Source organism: Grus americana, chromosome 3 (assembly GCF_028858705.1).
Source record: "Grus americana isolate bGruAme1 chromosome 3, bGruAme1.mat, whole genome shotgun sequence".
In the NCBI taxonomy this organism is placed as follows: Eukaryota; Metazoa; Chordata; class Aves; order Gruiformes; family Gruidae; genus Grus; species Grus americana.
In genome coordinates, this window is record NC_072854.1 from 107,193,067 (window position 1) to 107,208,798 (window position 15,732).

General features: G+C 36.7%; 1 protein-coding gene across 9 annotated transcripts in view; it reads right to left on the reverse strand.

Annotated features, from left to right (window-relative positions):
- CDC42BPA (CDC42 binding protein kinase alpha) overlaps positions 1 to 15,732 on the reverse strand; it is a 189,284-nt gene that overhangs the window by 110,988 nt on the left and 62,564 nt on the right. For all 9 annotated transcript variants that reach the window (XM_054820852.1, XM_054820855.1, XM_054820850.1 and 6 more), the window contains exons 4-6: positions 13,661 to 13,744; positions 8,980 to 9,075; positions 4,529 to 4,677 (exon numbers count right to left, since the gene is read on the reverse strand). In XM_054820852.1, the coding sequence (XP_054676827.1) occupies positions 4,529 to 4,677; positions 8,980 to 9,075; positions 13,661 to 13,744 (329 nt within the window). The remainder of the gene's footprint in view (positions 1 to 4,528; positions 4,678 to 8,979; positions 9,076 to 13,660; positions 13,745 to 15,732) is intronic.

The following is a 15,732-nucleotide window of genomic DNA, read 5'->3' on the forward strand; positions in this document are numbered from 1 at the left end:
GTCAAATGTTCCAGTGAAGCCCAACTTAAATTTCAGAAGCCGATAAAGAAAATGGAAAGAGAAGGAAAAAAATGCATCTGGTGGTTTAGAATGCTAAAATCCTCCAGACTAAAAGACAGTGGCAACCAGAAATCCAGAAACAGACTAATCAAGCTAACTGTAATCTCTTATACCTTATGGAAGTAGGTGTGTTTATGCTTTGCATGCCTATCTTTTCACATGCAAAAGATGACATCTGAAATGTATGTAACTTGAGAGTTTGCCCTGTAGTCTTAACTATCCTCCCATAAACTTAACCAACAAAAATAATAATTAACATAGGTGCTTCATAATCCTTTCAAAATATTTTCTTAGTAAGAAGGTAAGTGAGGATTGTTTTACCATTCAATAGAAAAAGAAGACTGTTTAATGTGGGTGTGTGCCAATATATGAAAACTATTTTAAATGAATATTTTTGCAGTGGTCTGAAGGATCATGAGCCTAAATGTTGAACACTCCCTAGCTGGAAATTTGCTCTGAACTGAATCACTCTGCAACCCTGCACAGAACAAATAGATGGAGGAAAGAAAGTCAAGATGTAAATGACTTAAGCACATTAACACTTATAATTCTGTACTGTTCAAGAAGCTGGAATGTCCCAAATGATATTTAGGACAGACTTAGATGTACCCTTGCTAAAGACAGCACGAAAGGCAGCAGCACAGGCACACTGAAGAGGCATGCAAAGCCACCCGTGGCACACTCGCTGTGCCTAGGACAGGTACGTGCCCAGAGGGTACCTTCTGCAGTCCTCAGGGGAAACTTCTTCCAGTGGCAACCAGGCCTTCTAAAGTCTTTTTTCTTAAAAGGATTTAGACAAAACCAAGCATTTTACACCTCAATTTCCACCTTACATAAAATGGAGAGAAAACCTGGCTCACCAATAAAATAATTTTTTTATGGAGTTAAAAGTTTCAGTTGTAAGAAAAACAAATTTTAGATGTTTGAAGTAATGCAACATGCATAAATAAAGTGTAGCTACCCAGCTTAAGCTAATATGAGTTTTACTCCAGCCCACACCTGGATATTTGATAATGCATGCAAATATAAGCTTTTAACATACGTCATGAGGAATTAAGTAACAACACAACCTTGAAACTGAAATCAATATTAATGCATGTGGAGGCTTTTTTAGCCAAAAAAACCCAACAATAAAAAAGTGCTACAAATCTATAAAACACAAATTGATGTTGATTCCTAATAAATGTAAAATCTTATTCTGTGCGATACTACAGTTTGCAGAAAAAAACTGGCACAAGACAATATTTAACCTTGGCCTACAAGTAAGTATCACTTCATTAGTACAAATCAGTAATTTAAGGTATCAGGGGCAGGTATAAGCTTTACACGAACTCCCAAGTCGTGCATTTCTGAGAAATATACATACATGCTTTCTTCCTCATTGTGAACATCTGCACATATACTTAACTTAGATGAAGTTTTCTTTCTAAAGCTAGTCTTGGAGCTGTCAATGCCATTTGGTAATGCCAGCACTGGTGCATTTATAACAATAGCAAAAGCTAAGATACACATTAAAGAAAAGGCCGTTTTATTAACATTCTGAGCCATCACATTTAGCTATCAAGTAAAATACCACATGATTTGCTCACAGAAATGAATTGATCAGAAATGAAAAATTATCAAAGTTTTGTGTTCTGATTGATGTTACCTCACAAACATTCTATCACACATTTATTTAAACTAAAAAACAGGTAAAACTAGGAAAAAAAAATTTAAGAATATCCTGAAAGCAGTAGTACTGATGTTATTTTCAGCTAGCAACTTTTCTCCTTCTTCAATTCAGTAGGTATCAGGAGACAACTTTGAAAACATCATGCAATTTCTCTGCACAATTCTACTAATATCTAGATTTTGATCTCCTTCCCACTATAATTTCATCCCATAATTCCACAATTCTGGTGCAGAAATGGCATTCAAATTTGGAACTCCTAAACCTGAAATACAATCATAGCAATTTCATTTAATTAATGCTGAGGTTGTTTGTATTTGATGTTTGAGCACCTTGGCCAATGTACTTTAGGAAAGAAAAGTAACTGACTTGCATTTGACATTGGAGTGGTCTGCACACCAATTACCACTGCAATTCCTATCATTCCTAAACAAAAATCAACTGACAACAGAAAAGTGATTAACAATAGAAAAAAGCAAGAGGAGCGGCACACTAAGAATAAAAAACAGAAATACAATTTCTAAAAGATACAAAAACATTCAGAGAAAAAGAAAATTATCTTCAAAGTACAACACTATGTATGGTTAATGTGGAAATCTATCCTGAAAGAACTGGGGCACTAAAAGGAAACAAACCAAAACAATCTGCTATCTCATTGTATGAAAAAAACTGGAACAAAACATGCCTAAAGCATGATTTCTAGTTCACTAGCTACAACTCAGATCAAATCCTGATGCATATTGGCTATTCATCTGAAATACCACTACTACAGTTGTGACATCATTATCTGTCTTTTAGTAGTACTTTCCCCCTCCTTCTCCTATGTCCTTTCCTGCGTGCAGCACACTCCCAAAAAGGATGTGGCCACCACAGTTAAACTTTCAGGAAAAGAGCATTTAGTGGCATTTAGATGATGTGTTTTCTTTTCCTTTCTTTTGCATTACCAGTTGCAAACATCCTAATAAAACTAACAGTGGAATGAGTTTCGTTTCAAAGGCTGATCATTTAACATATATTCAAGCGCTCTTTACATTTTTTAACCTTTGCAAAACATCCCCCTATAAACAGGCATTGTATTACAGCAGTATTAACGATAAAGTGCCAAAGTGGCAGTTAGAATTTCATAAACATGGGAACCTCACCAGTAAAGCCACAAATCAAACAAATGACTGGGAATGTATAGGGGCTTTTTTGTTTTTGTTAAACATACATAGTAATAAATATCCGAGCATAATAATTAGTATGTTGTTTTGAACCGCAGTGGTACTGAATTTTCTATCAAAATTTTACATCAACACCTATTTCATCTTGGGGACACTAGCTATTGGAGGACGGAAACCACATCTGCTGCATATTACGTACTAACAGTGCTGTATTACAAAGGTTTTGATCTGTTTGGAGGAAAAGGTGGAGATGGTGGGCATCTGTTCTTTTGGGAAGAGTTACTACCACATATGCAGACTTATTGGGTAAAATACAACAGTTTATGTAGTAGATGAAGTACTCTCCACCTGCTAACAGTAGACAGCATCTCAACAATTTACCCACAAACACATTTTAAAAGTTAGATCCAAATTAAACTGAATACAACAACCTTTCACATCAGGTCCTAAGCGAACAGTTTCTCAGAAAATACACAACCGAAATCTTTAAAATTCAAGAAAATTGCTTAAAAAAATAGTCTGCTTGGGGTTTTTTTCCACAAAGCATTATCATAAAGAGCTCTTTCTAGCAGGTAGACACGGTTCTTCAACAAAAGTAGCAGACTTCAAAATATTCCAGAAGAGCAATTTGCAGCTTAGCACCACCCCTTCTTAAAGCACTCCTCGCTACAGCTCTTTCATGAAAACCCACAATCTCAGTGGAAACAAAACACAGTCCAGTAACAAAACAAAATCAAGCGCAATATGCCTTTAGGGCAAAAAACCCCCCTTTCTCTGGAGTGAAGCAGTCAAGTGGGAACAGTAAAAGAAGGAATGGCCAGTATAGACTCTGATCAAGGGCAATACATGGTCGTATCAAACAAGCTCATTCTGCCAACTCAATGATTCAGCTTAAACAATTGGGAGTTTTCCTCCTAATTTCTGTCAAAGTACATCTATTGAGCGCATTTGAAAATTCTGCCTCTTGTAAGGTTATCTTTTGGTCTGCATACAAGAACTACCATAGAATTCAGTAGAGAATGATACACTAAACAAAAGATGATGGCAGTTTTGTGGAAAAATCATGGCCTCCAAAAAAGCTAGACACAAATGACTTAATATTTTCCTTTGAACAGAATATATATTTTTTTAATATAACAAGGTAAGTACCACAATTCAAGTACTTCCACTTATTTAGCAAAATGCTTTTATTTAAAGATAATTTGATTAAGTCCAAAAGAAAATGATGAAAACAATCCAAAGCAGACCACAGAATGGTGTGTTTCCAACTTCCATATAGATTGAACAAATTGATTAAGAAATAGAATCTGACCTTTAATAAACCTGTTCAAAGCTGATCATATTTCACAAACAGGTTTCCAGTTTTGCTTTTATAAATTACAGATCATTAACTTTGAATCATGCCAGTGTGCAAGATTCATCATATACATTCAAATATTCATTCATGTCTCTGACCATATGGTACAAGGTTAGCAACAGTTCTCAATAACCACAAGATGTAGGGAGGTCAGTTCTATCAGTCTTACTATAACAGCAAATACTTGTTACTAGCTTAAACTCTTTAACAGGAGTTATTTTCACTCCATCAAGTAACTCCCCATAACCCCAAAAGGAATTTGGAGCTTAAATTACTTACCTGTGAACATAATGCAACTGATGAACTGAATCAATAGCTATCACCATTTCAGCCAAATAAAAACGAGCCATATCTTCAGGTAGTCTGTCCTCAAACTTGCTGAGCAATGTAAGCAGGTCTCCTCCAACATAGTAATCCATAACCAGGTACTATGGAGTGGGAATGATAAGAAAACACGGGGGGGGGGGAAACAATTTATTGAGTGAATCAGACACTAAAAATGAATTTAAGCATAAAAATTATAAAATTATTGTGGGCATTAAAAAAGCTAACCGAGATGCTTAGATGTTCTAAAAAAAATGTAGCTGGTTCAGCCGCATTTTAAAATTTAACCTACTTGAATATTTTTCATATTTCTTCTTCTCCAAATACAGTAAGCCTCATGCCAAACAATATCAGCTTCATCCACTGTCTCATCAGCAACCATAAAATATTTAGATACCCTGGATTCTCCTATAAAAATGATATCCTTTGATAGAATGCAAAAGGAGTAAAGGATTAAAGTACAGACCTATAAAAACAAAACCAACTGTGTTAACTTGGGATCTTATTTAAGGGCCCTAATTTCCCAGGCTTCCCTTTCTCTTTTTCCTACCATCATCTTTTCTCATTTCGGGAAAAAAAAGTCTTTAGACGACTCAGATTAAGGCAAAGATTAAGAGACTTCCAATGGCTGACAGTACAATTCCAGGTATTGTTGACATTGCATACAATACAGGATCTCTCAACATACAGTGGAAGGTGTCACCTTCTCTAACTGAGCTGATAGGGAAAAATACACTTGATTTCTGATTTATTAATGAAACATAAAACCTGCTTGCCATTGAATCAGATGCAAAGACTTGAAAGAGACCAGAACTTTTATCCATTTTACTATATTATGGTAGAACAAAATGCCACTTCCTTTAGAGACATGGTCAAAATGACTGGACAAAGCAAACTCACCATTAATACCTTTTTATCTTAGTTTGGTTTGTTTTAATTGTGGAAGAGCAACTAGAAGGGCAAATGGGGAAAAGACAAAAATCAAACTAATTATAACTAACTAATTATAAGCAATCTAATTTAACACCTACTGCTATAACGTTACTTTCAAACATCATTGTGGACAGACTAATTAGCATAGTTTCCTATTAAAGTATATAGTAACTGAAAGCTTTTGCCTAGAGTTCCAACCTCTGCTTCCAGGAAGGCAGCATATATCCACATTTGAAGCAGTGACTCTTAACAATAGTGCATAATGAATCACAAGTAATAAAAAAAAAAAATAAAGATGCAATAACGTATATCCCAAATTGATTCTTTAAAATTTGGGTAAAGCAATTTAAAGTGACTTTTTATAAATAGTTCTCCTCATTTGTTCTTTCTGTTGTCTTTCTCACCTTCAGAAAAAGAAATTAAAACACGTGGAAAAAATCTGCAAAATTATACCAGCTATAAGGAAGATGTGAGACAGGCAGAAATCTTATGCCTGTTTCTTTTCCCTCATACTTTCCATAATAATAAAAGTGATGAACAAAGATTTTAACAATTTGATACAGAATAACCTGGGCATCTTCACTGATTCCAAGTGCATGAAGAAAGCACAGAATGCGTTTCCACAAAATTCTTGCTGACAATCAAAATCTCATCTGTTGCTTTGTGACATGAATAGTAAACTTCTTAAATTATCCTCATGAGCCTTACACAAGATAAATATCTTCTATTCAGTGGTGCTCCTACACTCCCTGTGAAACAAGATCTACAGTATTAGATTCTCATGTTTTACAGTTTTAGAAAATACATTAAGCCTTTGGAACTTAATATAATTATTATTAACTGATACACTATCTAGTGAGATCTGCAAGAGCTTAACTCGTTGCTTTGAATGTACATTGAGAAAAACTTCTTAAGATTCTCATAATTGATGTGGGATCTCTGCACTCTTTCTTCAGCATTTTTAAAAGCAGTACAACTCAGTAACTGGATATACCAAAATAAAGGCATTTTGGCTCTTACAATATAGGATGCTGCACCTCCCATTTTGCAAGAGCAACACAGTGTCCTAAGCACAAGGAAACCCTCAACTCCTCGAACATGCCAACATTTAAACTGTATTAAGTTGTGCACTTGAGGTTAAACACATGTATAGGAACCAGAGCTAAGTTTTCAACTTATTTTTTAACAAAACAATTCAGTCAATGTATAGCGTGCCATCCAATGTCAAAATCCATGTCCTTAAAAAGAGTTGGTTTTTTAAAAAGCTTTAAAAATACTTTCTAAATGCACACAACCATCCAGTTCTATTCAAGTCTGAAATACTTCTAAAAATACTACTGTACAACAGCATCATCTTTCCAAGAGAAAGAAAAAGCACAGGTTTAAGGACATTAAATTCTAGTAACTAGTGGAAGTTTAACATGGGCATTTAATCCTAAATCACAGACTCGTTTAGGTCAGAAGAGACATTTTGAGATCATCTACTCCAACCTCACCTGCTCTAGTAGGGTCAGCTAGAGCAGGCTGATGAGGACTGTGCCCATCCGGGTTTTGAGTATCTCTAAGGATGGAGACTCCACAATTTCTCCAGGTAACATGTTCCAGTGTTTGACCACCGTCACAGTAAAAAAGTGGTTTCTTGTGTTCAGATGAAATTCCACGTGTTTCAGTTTGTGTCCACTGTCTGCTGTCCTGTCACCAGACACTACTGAGAGGAATCTGGCTCCCTTGTCTTCACTCCCTCCCATCAGGTACTTATACACATTGAGGATAAGCGCACCAATGCTTCACTGATCTGGGCTGAAGAATTCCTGCTCTCTCAGCCTCTCCTTACATGAAAAATGCTCCAGTAGCTTAATCATCTTTCTGGCCTTGAACTGGACTTGTGCCAGTAGCTCTATCTCTCTTCTGCACTGGGGAGCCCAGAACTGGACATGATACTTCAGGTGCAGCTGCACCAGGGCTCAGCAGAGAGGAAGGACCTCCACTGACCTGCTGGCAACACTTTACCTTGCAGTCCAGTATATTCTATATTTTTTTGCTGTGAGGGTGCATTGCTGGCTTATGGTCAGCTTGTTATCCACACAGAACTCAAGCAAAGCTGCTTTCCAGCTGGTTGGCTCCCAGAATGTACTGCGTTTATTTCATTCCACCCCCGATGCAGGACATTGCATTTCCCTTTCTTGAACTTCATGAGATTTCTCTCTGCCCAGTTCTCCAGTCTAGTGAGGTCCACCTGAATGACAACACAGCCATCTGGCCTATTAGTCACTTCTCCTTCTTTATCACGATCCCATTGTCCAGGTCATTTAAAGAAGATGTGGGCACCAGTATTGAGCCCTGGGGTGCACCACCACTGACTGGCCTCCAGCTGGACTTTGTGTCACTGACCACGACTCCATGGGCCCAGTAGTTCAGCCAGTTTTTAAATCCACCTCACTGTTGCTTATCTAATGCATACTTTCTCAGCTCGTCTATGATGATGTTACGGCAGACAGTGTCAAAGGCGTTACTAAGTCAAGGTAAACAACATCCAGTGCTCAACCACATCTACTGCTCAATCTACACAGATTTTTATTCTTTTTTAAAAGGCCACGTCTGTTAAATTTTATTTTAATAAAAAGCACATAGAGAGCTAGCTATACGTTCACATTACAACGATGAAAACCAGTATTACTGATATTTTCCCCAGCAGGCTGCAAAACTAGGTCCTGTTAGCAGACTATCAAAAATAAAGAACAGAAGATGCTCTGTGCTTAGTGAAAATAAGGAAACTGGCAAAAATTAATACAAATTCTAGCAGGCTGTTGCAGTATATATAATATTCTCTTTGAAATACTGTTAATAGTAATATCAGAATTACATAAAACATGACATTATTTTTACTGTCCACATTAACAAAGCATGAAGCTGGCTGGGAGGTATTTAAGCCGACAGATTCACAAATGCAGAGCCCTGTTTCTACATAAACTCCACCAAAATCCATGGATCTCCAAGTATCTGAGCTGACAGAACAGAAAGCAGTATCATGGCAAAAAGCACTGCAATTCTGCAAGAATTCCATGTATAGCACTTCTTTTATTGGACACATTAGGGGGAAAAAAGATTATGACTGCACAGTAGATTTTTAAGAAAACATTAGAACTTACTAATGATATAGAATCCACAGCACAGGGCACTAAAACCCAAATAAGCAAAATCTATCAGTGTGTAGTTGTTTACTTTTTCAGGCATAAATACAACCAACAAATGCCAAGTGGTTTAGTAAACAAAGCTGCATTCCTGAGATATATATAGCAAAACTTTAAAAGTTTTTGACCACTCTTCAGAATCTTATGCACAAAATCACATATCCTCACATGGTCTGTACAGTCCAGAACACAAAATTTAAAAATAAACAAACTATATTTCTGCCTCAAACCACAACTAAGAATCTGCATTTCCATCCATATATACATAAAAGCAACACTCACTAAATAGTTTTCATCCTGGAATGCATAGTGTAATGTTGTGATCCACTGGTTATCTCCATTCACTAACACATCTCTCTCTTCTCGAAAACAGGCTGTCTGAAGGGGAGAAAAATAATTACAGGTTTTAAATAAAAAATATAAAGAAACACATTTTGCAAGTTGACTATGTTTTAACATTAATATTTCAGGGAAAAAAATTCAAAACTGCCTCTCAGTTAAAAAGTCATTTACTACACTCTCCCAGCATGCCAAAAATCTATGAAAAACTAGGTATCAGAAAAGTCCACCTTCTTAAAATTTAAACAGTTGTACTTGTCTATATTGTTAAATGATGCAAAGGGAGAAATAAGCTGCTGCTTCCCATTGTCTAAAAATACCAAGTCAAAATCTTGTCTTTTTTGTACATACAGATTTTGAAATCAAGTATCAATAATGACACAATAGCAATATAAGATTGAAAAAAACAATCAGTAATGGCATTATAAAATTATAACTGCAATAGGAGTTAAAGAACTAGGATCTAGAGTCTTGTGTCATTGTTTTACCTCATCGTGCCATTAGCCTAGTTTTACACTTGAATTTTCACACAAGCAAGGCTGTTGTTTTCATTTGAAAGTAGCTGCCAATAACTTCCATGTAGTCATAATTTGATAATCATTAACCAGTTGGGGTTTTCTCCACACTTTTTGCTCAGGAAAAGTAGGACAGAACTGAATATTGCTCTTGCCAGATACAAGCCATATGACAAGACATCCAGGAGGACCTCCCCTCAATATATTGGAAAGAAACACAGGAGGCAAAAGGTGCCTTCACAGTAAATGGAACAGAGGAAGAACAAGAACTGCCAAGAAATGCTAAGGAATACCTAAGAACAACAACACAGGTTTGTATGAAACAAAAGAAGATAAAAAGTGAAGAAAATAACCAACTGGAAAGCAGGAAGGCAGTTAATTCAATGGAGGTCTTGCAACCTGCCCCAAGAAGTGAATAAAATACCTCAGCAAAAGCAGCACTGCAGAATGACAGAGGAAAATGACCAAAGAAATGAGAAGCCAAAAAGAAACTATAGCAAAGAAGTATGATAAATGTTTTGAAGAGACTGAGTTCTCAAGTGAATATCACAAGAAAACAAAAGGCACCAAATAGCAAAGCCAACAAAATTTTGTTCAGAAAAAGGTCTAACAGACAGTGTGAAAGAACGAATAATAATTGCATGGGCTCTATTTAGAAGGCAGATGGAGAGTTAGAGAAAAACACAGACCATAATCTCTTCCAGCACACTCTGCTACTTCACAAAGATGTTTCATCGCTTTGAACCATGCTCTGTCTCTTCCATCTTAGGAGACAGCTAAATTTAAAGGAAAATCAAGGCTTTTCTTTATACTTTTCCAATTTAATTTCCAAAAACAACAGGCAAATATGAGAACTCTGATATGGTTATTGTTGACTGTGAGATTTGGAGAGTGAAAAATGAAAAGTGAAGTAGCATTTAAATTGAGCTTTGCACAAGAATACATGCCGTAAAAACAGAGCAGAAAATAATTCCTTCCTCCATGCAAATAAACCATACCAACTCTTGTTTCGGTAAATACAGTAAGAATAAAACAGATCAAGAAAAAAAAAAAGATGGTACACTTTCATCATAGCACAATGTATGAGATAAATCAGTGAAATCTGAGAAAAAAAACATACTTTAACCAAATACCCTCAAAGGTTATTAAATGAAAAATGGACTTGGGGGTGGGGGAAGGAGAAAGGAGGATCTTCAGAATGAAGCAAAGCTGTTCTATGCTTCAGCTTGATGTTTTTCCTTCCTTGTTTGTAAACTCTTGACATATTTCAGAGAGATGCTATGAACTCTTGTTTTCACAAGGATAAATGACACATAGTGTCTCTACTTGTTATGACACAATTCACAGGATTAGTTACTACAGAGAGTTTATATAATTCCACTGGTTTTTGCCATGATTTAACAAAAGACCATGCATTCCTTGAGCACTCTAGACACCCACCTCCAGGCAATATGCCTAGAGCTGATAGCAACAGCTATTACCACAGTAGATCACAGCTGACACAGTAACAGCCAAAGAGTCAAAGTGATTCATAGCCTTTACATTAATTCATGGGGGAGGAAAAAAAAAAGGGGGGGGGGGGGAGAGGATGGTAGCAGCGGTTCTTGTAATTACTGTAACATAGCTCAATTAAGTTTTGGGTTTTTTTAAATGAAGCCTTTTTTTTTGTGTCTTTCATTATTTCAACATTGCACCTCATCTTTCCTAGGCACGGTCTCCTTGACTTGTTGGCAGGGACCTCCAGAGGTCACCTGATCCAAGTCTCTGTCGCAGCAAAGCCAACTAAGTGCTTCGGTTGTATCTATACTGTTATCGTGGCCTTCAACCAGCAAAGAATTCAGGCTGCTCAGCTATTTGGTGCTTATGTCCTTAAAGCTCAGAGTTAGCACCTCCTGGGAGTGCTGACTGCTTCCGTGCTGCGTAATATTTGTCCTGGTCTCTCCTGAGCCTCATGTGGCACTGCCGTGGCGCACATGTAACTGTAAGTGATTGTCAACACTCAGAGTGACAGGTTTGGGAGTGTAACAGCAAGCTGTCGCACACTGTCAGGAACTCCTTCTATCAGTAACGTTCCCAGTTCTACATCACATCTCTGAGTTTTCAACAGTGGCAAGTATTTGGAAAACTTCTGCTCTTTATAATACAAAAGAGAACACCGACCTTGCAACCTGTATAATTTCACTGTAGCAAAGTTTTTGCATACAATTACTCACAGAGCTTGTGGTCATCAACCTTAATCTCGCATTTGCAAGCCCCTGAGAACATACTCCCTTCCTGCTTTTACAAATGACTCCCGCTTCCCACAAAGTCGACACAGGGATATATGAACAACTTATTTCTGCCATTTACGTATACACCTACCTATACGCTTGTCTTGCATTTTTGGACTGTATGATTTTCCTGTGTATTTCAGTGTTAGTGCAGCACATTGCTAAGAGTCAAAATGAGTCATTTTTCCTAGCAGTAGTAACAAGCGAGATGCGTTCATCAACATTTAAAAACGACAGGTTACAGTTGTTGAAGGTCATGCTTTGTAATGCATTTTCACTCCAGATGGTTCTCTTTCCACTGCATACCCATGGGTTACAAATACATGGAAAAACATAGCTGTAATTCTTTTTAGGCTAACGGTTCAGACTTTCAGAAATTCAGCTGGACCCATGGGAAGGGTATTTTTAATACCTTGCATAGAGAAAAATCTTTCAAACCTATTTATAACTGTATTTTAATGGAAAGAAATAGCTTTTAAACTGACTTTAAAAGGGTACATTTAAAAATAGAGTGGAACTTTATTTCTAGTCTTTCCTTTTTCACTGAAATAATCAAACTTAGAGTAATGACATCTGTCTTGGAGAGAAATACCTCTTTCTATCGAGACTAATGCCAGATTACTCAGTATCTGAATAATTTCTGGATAAAGAGGAAACACATTGTGCACATCTAACCACAATCTGCATGCCATTTATACTTTTTAATGTGATAACATTTCCATTAAAAGAGACAGGATGTGCATACATCAGAAATGGGCTTTGTCTGGATACGTTTTGTGGTGGTGTGTTTTTTTTTTAAAGTGTGATGGTTTCCCATTGATCTCATTTCCTAACAAGATATAATTAAAACATAAATGCGGAAATCGGAGCAAACTTGGAAGCAACTGAACAGCAAGGCAGTCTGAGAGTAGCAAAGTTGAAGTCTCAAATAAAAACTGAGGTTAGAGATAATTCAATCTGACAAGTTGGAAAAGACACCAAGATAGTGCTCGCACTGTCCAAACTAAAAGCCCAACAGCCAAAGCAACTTGGCCATTTGGTAATTTGTATGTGTTAAGACACTGAGCTGTATTTTTATGAGTCTATTTTTTAGGCAGTTTATTTTTAGTATGCATAGATGAAGAATTTCAAAACAATTTAAAGAGTTTGATACATGTTCTATTTAAAATTAATGCACAAGTCTTCAGGTATAGACTGTATTTTATAAGTTTCTTTCCAAAGGAATCCAGGGACATATATTGAGGAGTCTGAAGAGTGGGGTTGTATAATGAAAGTAGGAACCCAAGGCAAAGCAGGGCTGGTGAAAGAGCTGTTCCACTGTTTTCAGAACACAGAATGGACTCAAGCTTTAATGAGGAACTTTTCATCACAAATTTTTGCAGATGGACATTTTTATGAAACACACAAATGAATGTGAAACTTTTATCTTTCTGATTTTTCAGTCTTCAAATTGGACCTTGACTAAGTTCTAACTATAGATAAACTAATAGGCTTGGTGAGTTATAGCTCAGTAATTACCTTTCACCATGGAAAATACTTGCTAAAGACTACATTCCTAACTGGGATACATGCATTAAAAGACTGCTTGTATAGTTAGTAATTCTTGGGCAATTACAGAAAAGGTATAATGTCTGAAACAGCCCCACCTAAGTCAAGATTCCATGCCATTTTAACCCTTCTGATGAACTGCTTTAAACTTAATTTTAATCTTCATACTGTCAGTAAGTAGTGAAGCACCTCCTCAATCCCTCCATACACACAGAGTCTCGTGGAAAGAGAGGTAACAATTTAACACAGTAAGAAGATGCATGATTATAGAAAACATTTCTGTAATCTTACTTCAGCTCTCTTCAGCATCTCCCACTTATTAAGTATCTTCATGGCAAAAACCTTATCTGCATTCTTCAGTTTTACTACTGCAACCTGGAAAAGGTAAATGAAAGACAAATAAGTTAAAACATGAAAATGCATATTGTTTTAATTTCTGGAGGATTTTTTTTTTCCAGTGTTGTGGACAGTTAGCCTTACTATCCACACAATACCATACCATCACCGTCAAGAAAGAGTAACATCACAACAGTACAGGATATTTATTCTGTGAAAGTTTCAAGTCTATTTTAAGCTTTCATTATGTATCATTTTTCTAGGTGATTGTAGATGGACAATGGCATTTCTCACCATCACACTTCTTGCTCTATCATACTATCATGCAGCTATCACCAACTGTATGCTTTATGTTCTTGGACTTACCCTTCCAGTCCTGCACAATAATTTAAATCACAGAACCTCCAAGAAAAGACAACTACATGGTAGTTTCTAAAACAAAATAAACAGTATCTTTTAGGTTTTAGACACAAATTAGACTCTAGGTTTGCCATAAAACAACTTCCACTCTTATTTCAAATAATGAACTAGACGTCCTTCAAAGATATAGTAATGTATTACTTCACATTTTTCCACCTGAAGTTCAAGGAGCTCTTTATCACATCTGTTGTCAGTGGCAGGGAAACAGTGAAATCCACATTTTCTAGAGAAATAAAACTTAGGAAACACAAGCTCCCCTCCCTCTTATTGCTTCTGAAACATTATATACCATAGGCTTATGTAATTATATATATCAAAGCCAAGTGACACAGTCCTTTTCTGAGAATATTATGGTTTTGTTTAGCTATAATAAAAGCTAACATGGAATATTTTTAGGAAAGAGGGAGGGAAGAAGTTTACACAAACATGTTTTCACAGTTCAGGCTTCCCTGGTACAGAAAGCTAAGTATCTTTCCCAAAATGGCCATGAATCTGCCACAGACCCAGCTGCTGATCAGAACTAGACCAGACCACTACACTACCATCTCAATTATAGAGAAGTCCAACAATCAATCCATTTTAACAACCATTCTCCAACTATTCCGTTCTGCCTCTTCCTTTTCAAATAAATCTTAAGGCTTAAGGAGATAAAAGTTTATTTCTGTGTGCATCTGGTTACAAACCAACATGCTGTCACACAGATTACCATCACCTTCATCCTGCAGGCCAGTGACAAAAAAATACTAAGGTTGAATCCTACATTCCTTCCACCTCTTTCATAATCAGTAAGCCAGCTATGTGTGAAGACAGCGATAACAGAAAACAAAATACAGGATCAGACAGTTTGAAGAAAGTGTCATGCAAACCTCTTTCAACCATCTTGAAATGTGTCATCAGCTGCAACAGCTTCATGAACATGGCAAAAGCACAGGCTGAAGGACTGCAATACTCAGATGTCTAAACTAAAGCATATCTAAAAGTGTACCTCTTGCTTAGCTATAGATTCATGGATGAAGCAGTTGTCACTTCCCATATGCGCAGCAACTCATTATCAGCCCTGCTCTTGACACTGCTGCCTTCTGGGGTTGTGGGGAGGTGGGAGTGGGGGGCAGTTAAAAATAAGGAGAGAAGACAGAAAAGTACTACATCTACTTGTTTAAACTAGTTTAGGAACTGAAATTGTTAAAGATTACTTCATGTATAAAAACTGAGGTTCAAATCCAGACTTGGGATCCATCAAGGTACTTTCAGATTTGAAACACAAAAATAGATTGTTACTTCAGACTATAATCTAATTTTAATTCATAAAGAATGTCTACTCTTGTCTATTCTTCTGCGCATGGTACCCCAAGACTGAGCATCACAATTTTCCTTCAGAAGGAAAGATGAATCCTCTGCAGTAATACATAACCCTCAATGCAGATCTGAATCTTGAGTCTCCTCTTACTTTACTAGCTAAAACTAGCTTGAAACTCTGATAAGCCATATCTGTATCGATTTCTAATGAGAAATGGCAGGAGGAGAAAGCCTTAACATTGAAACTAGTCAGCTTTCAAACTGTACCATATCTTGGATGACAGGGACCCTCTCAGCATGATGCAGTCTGT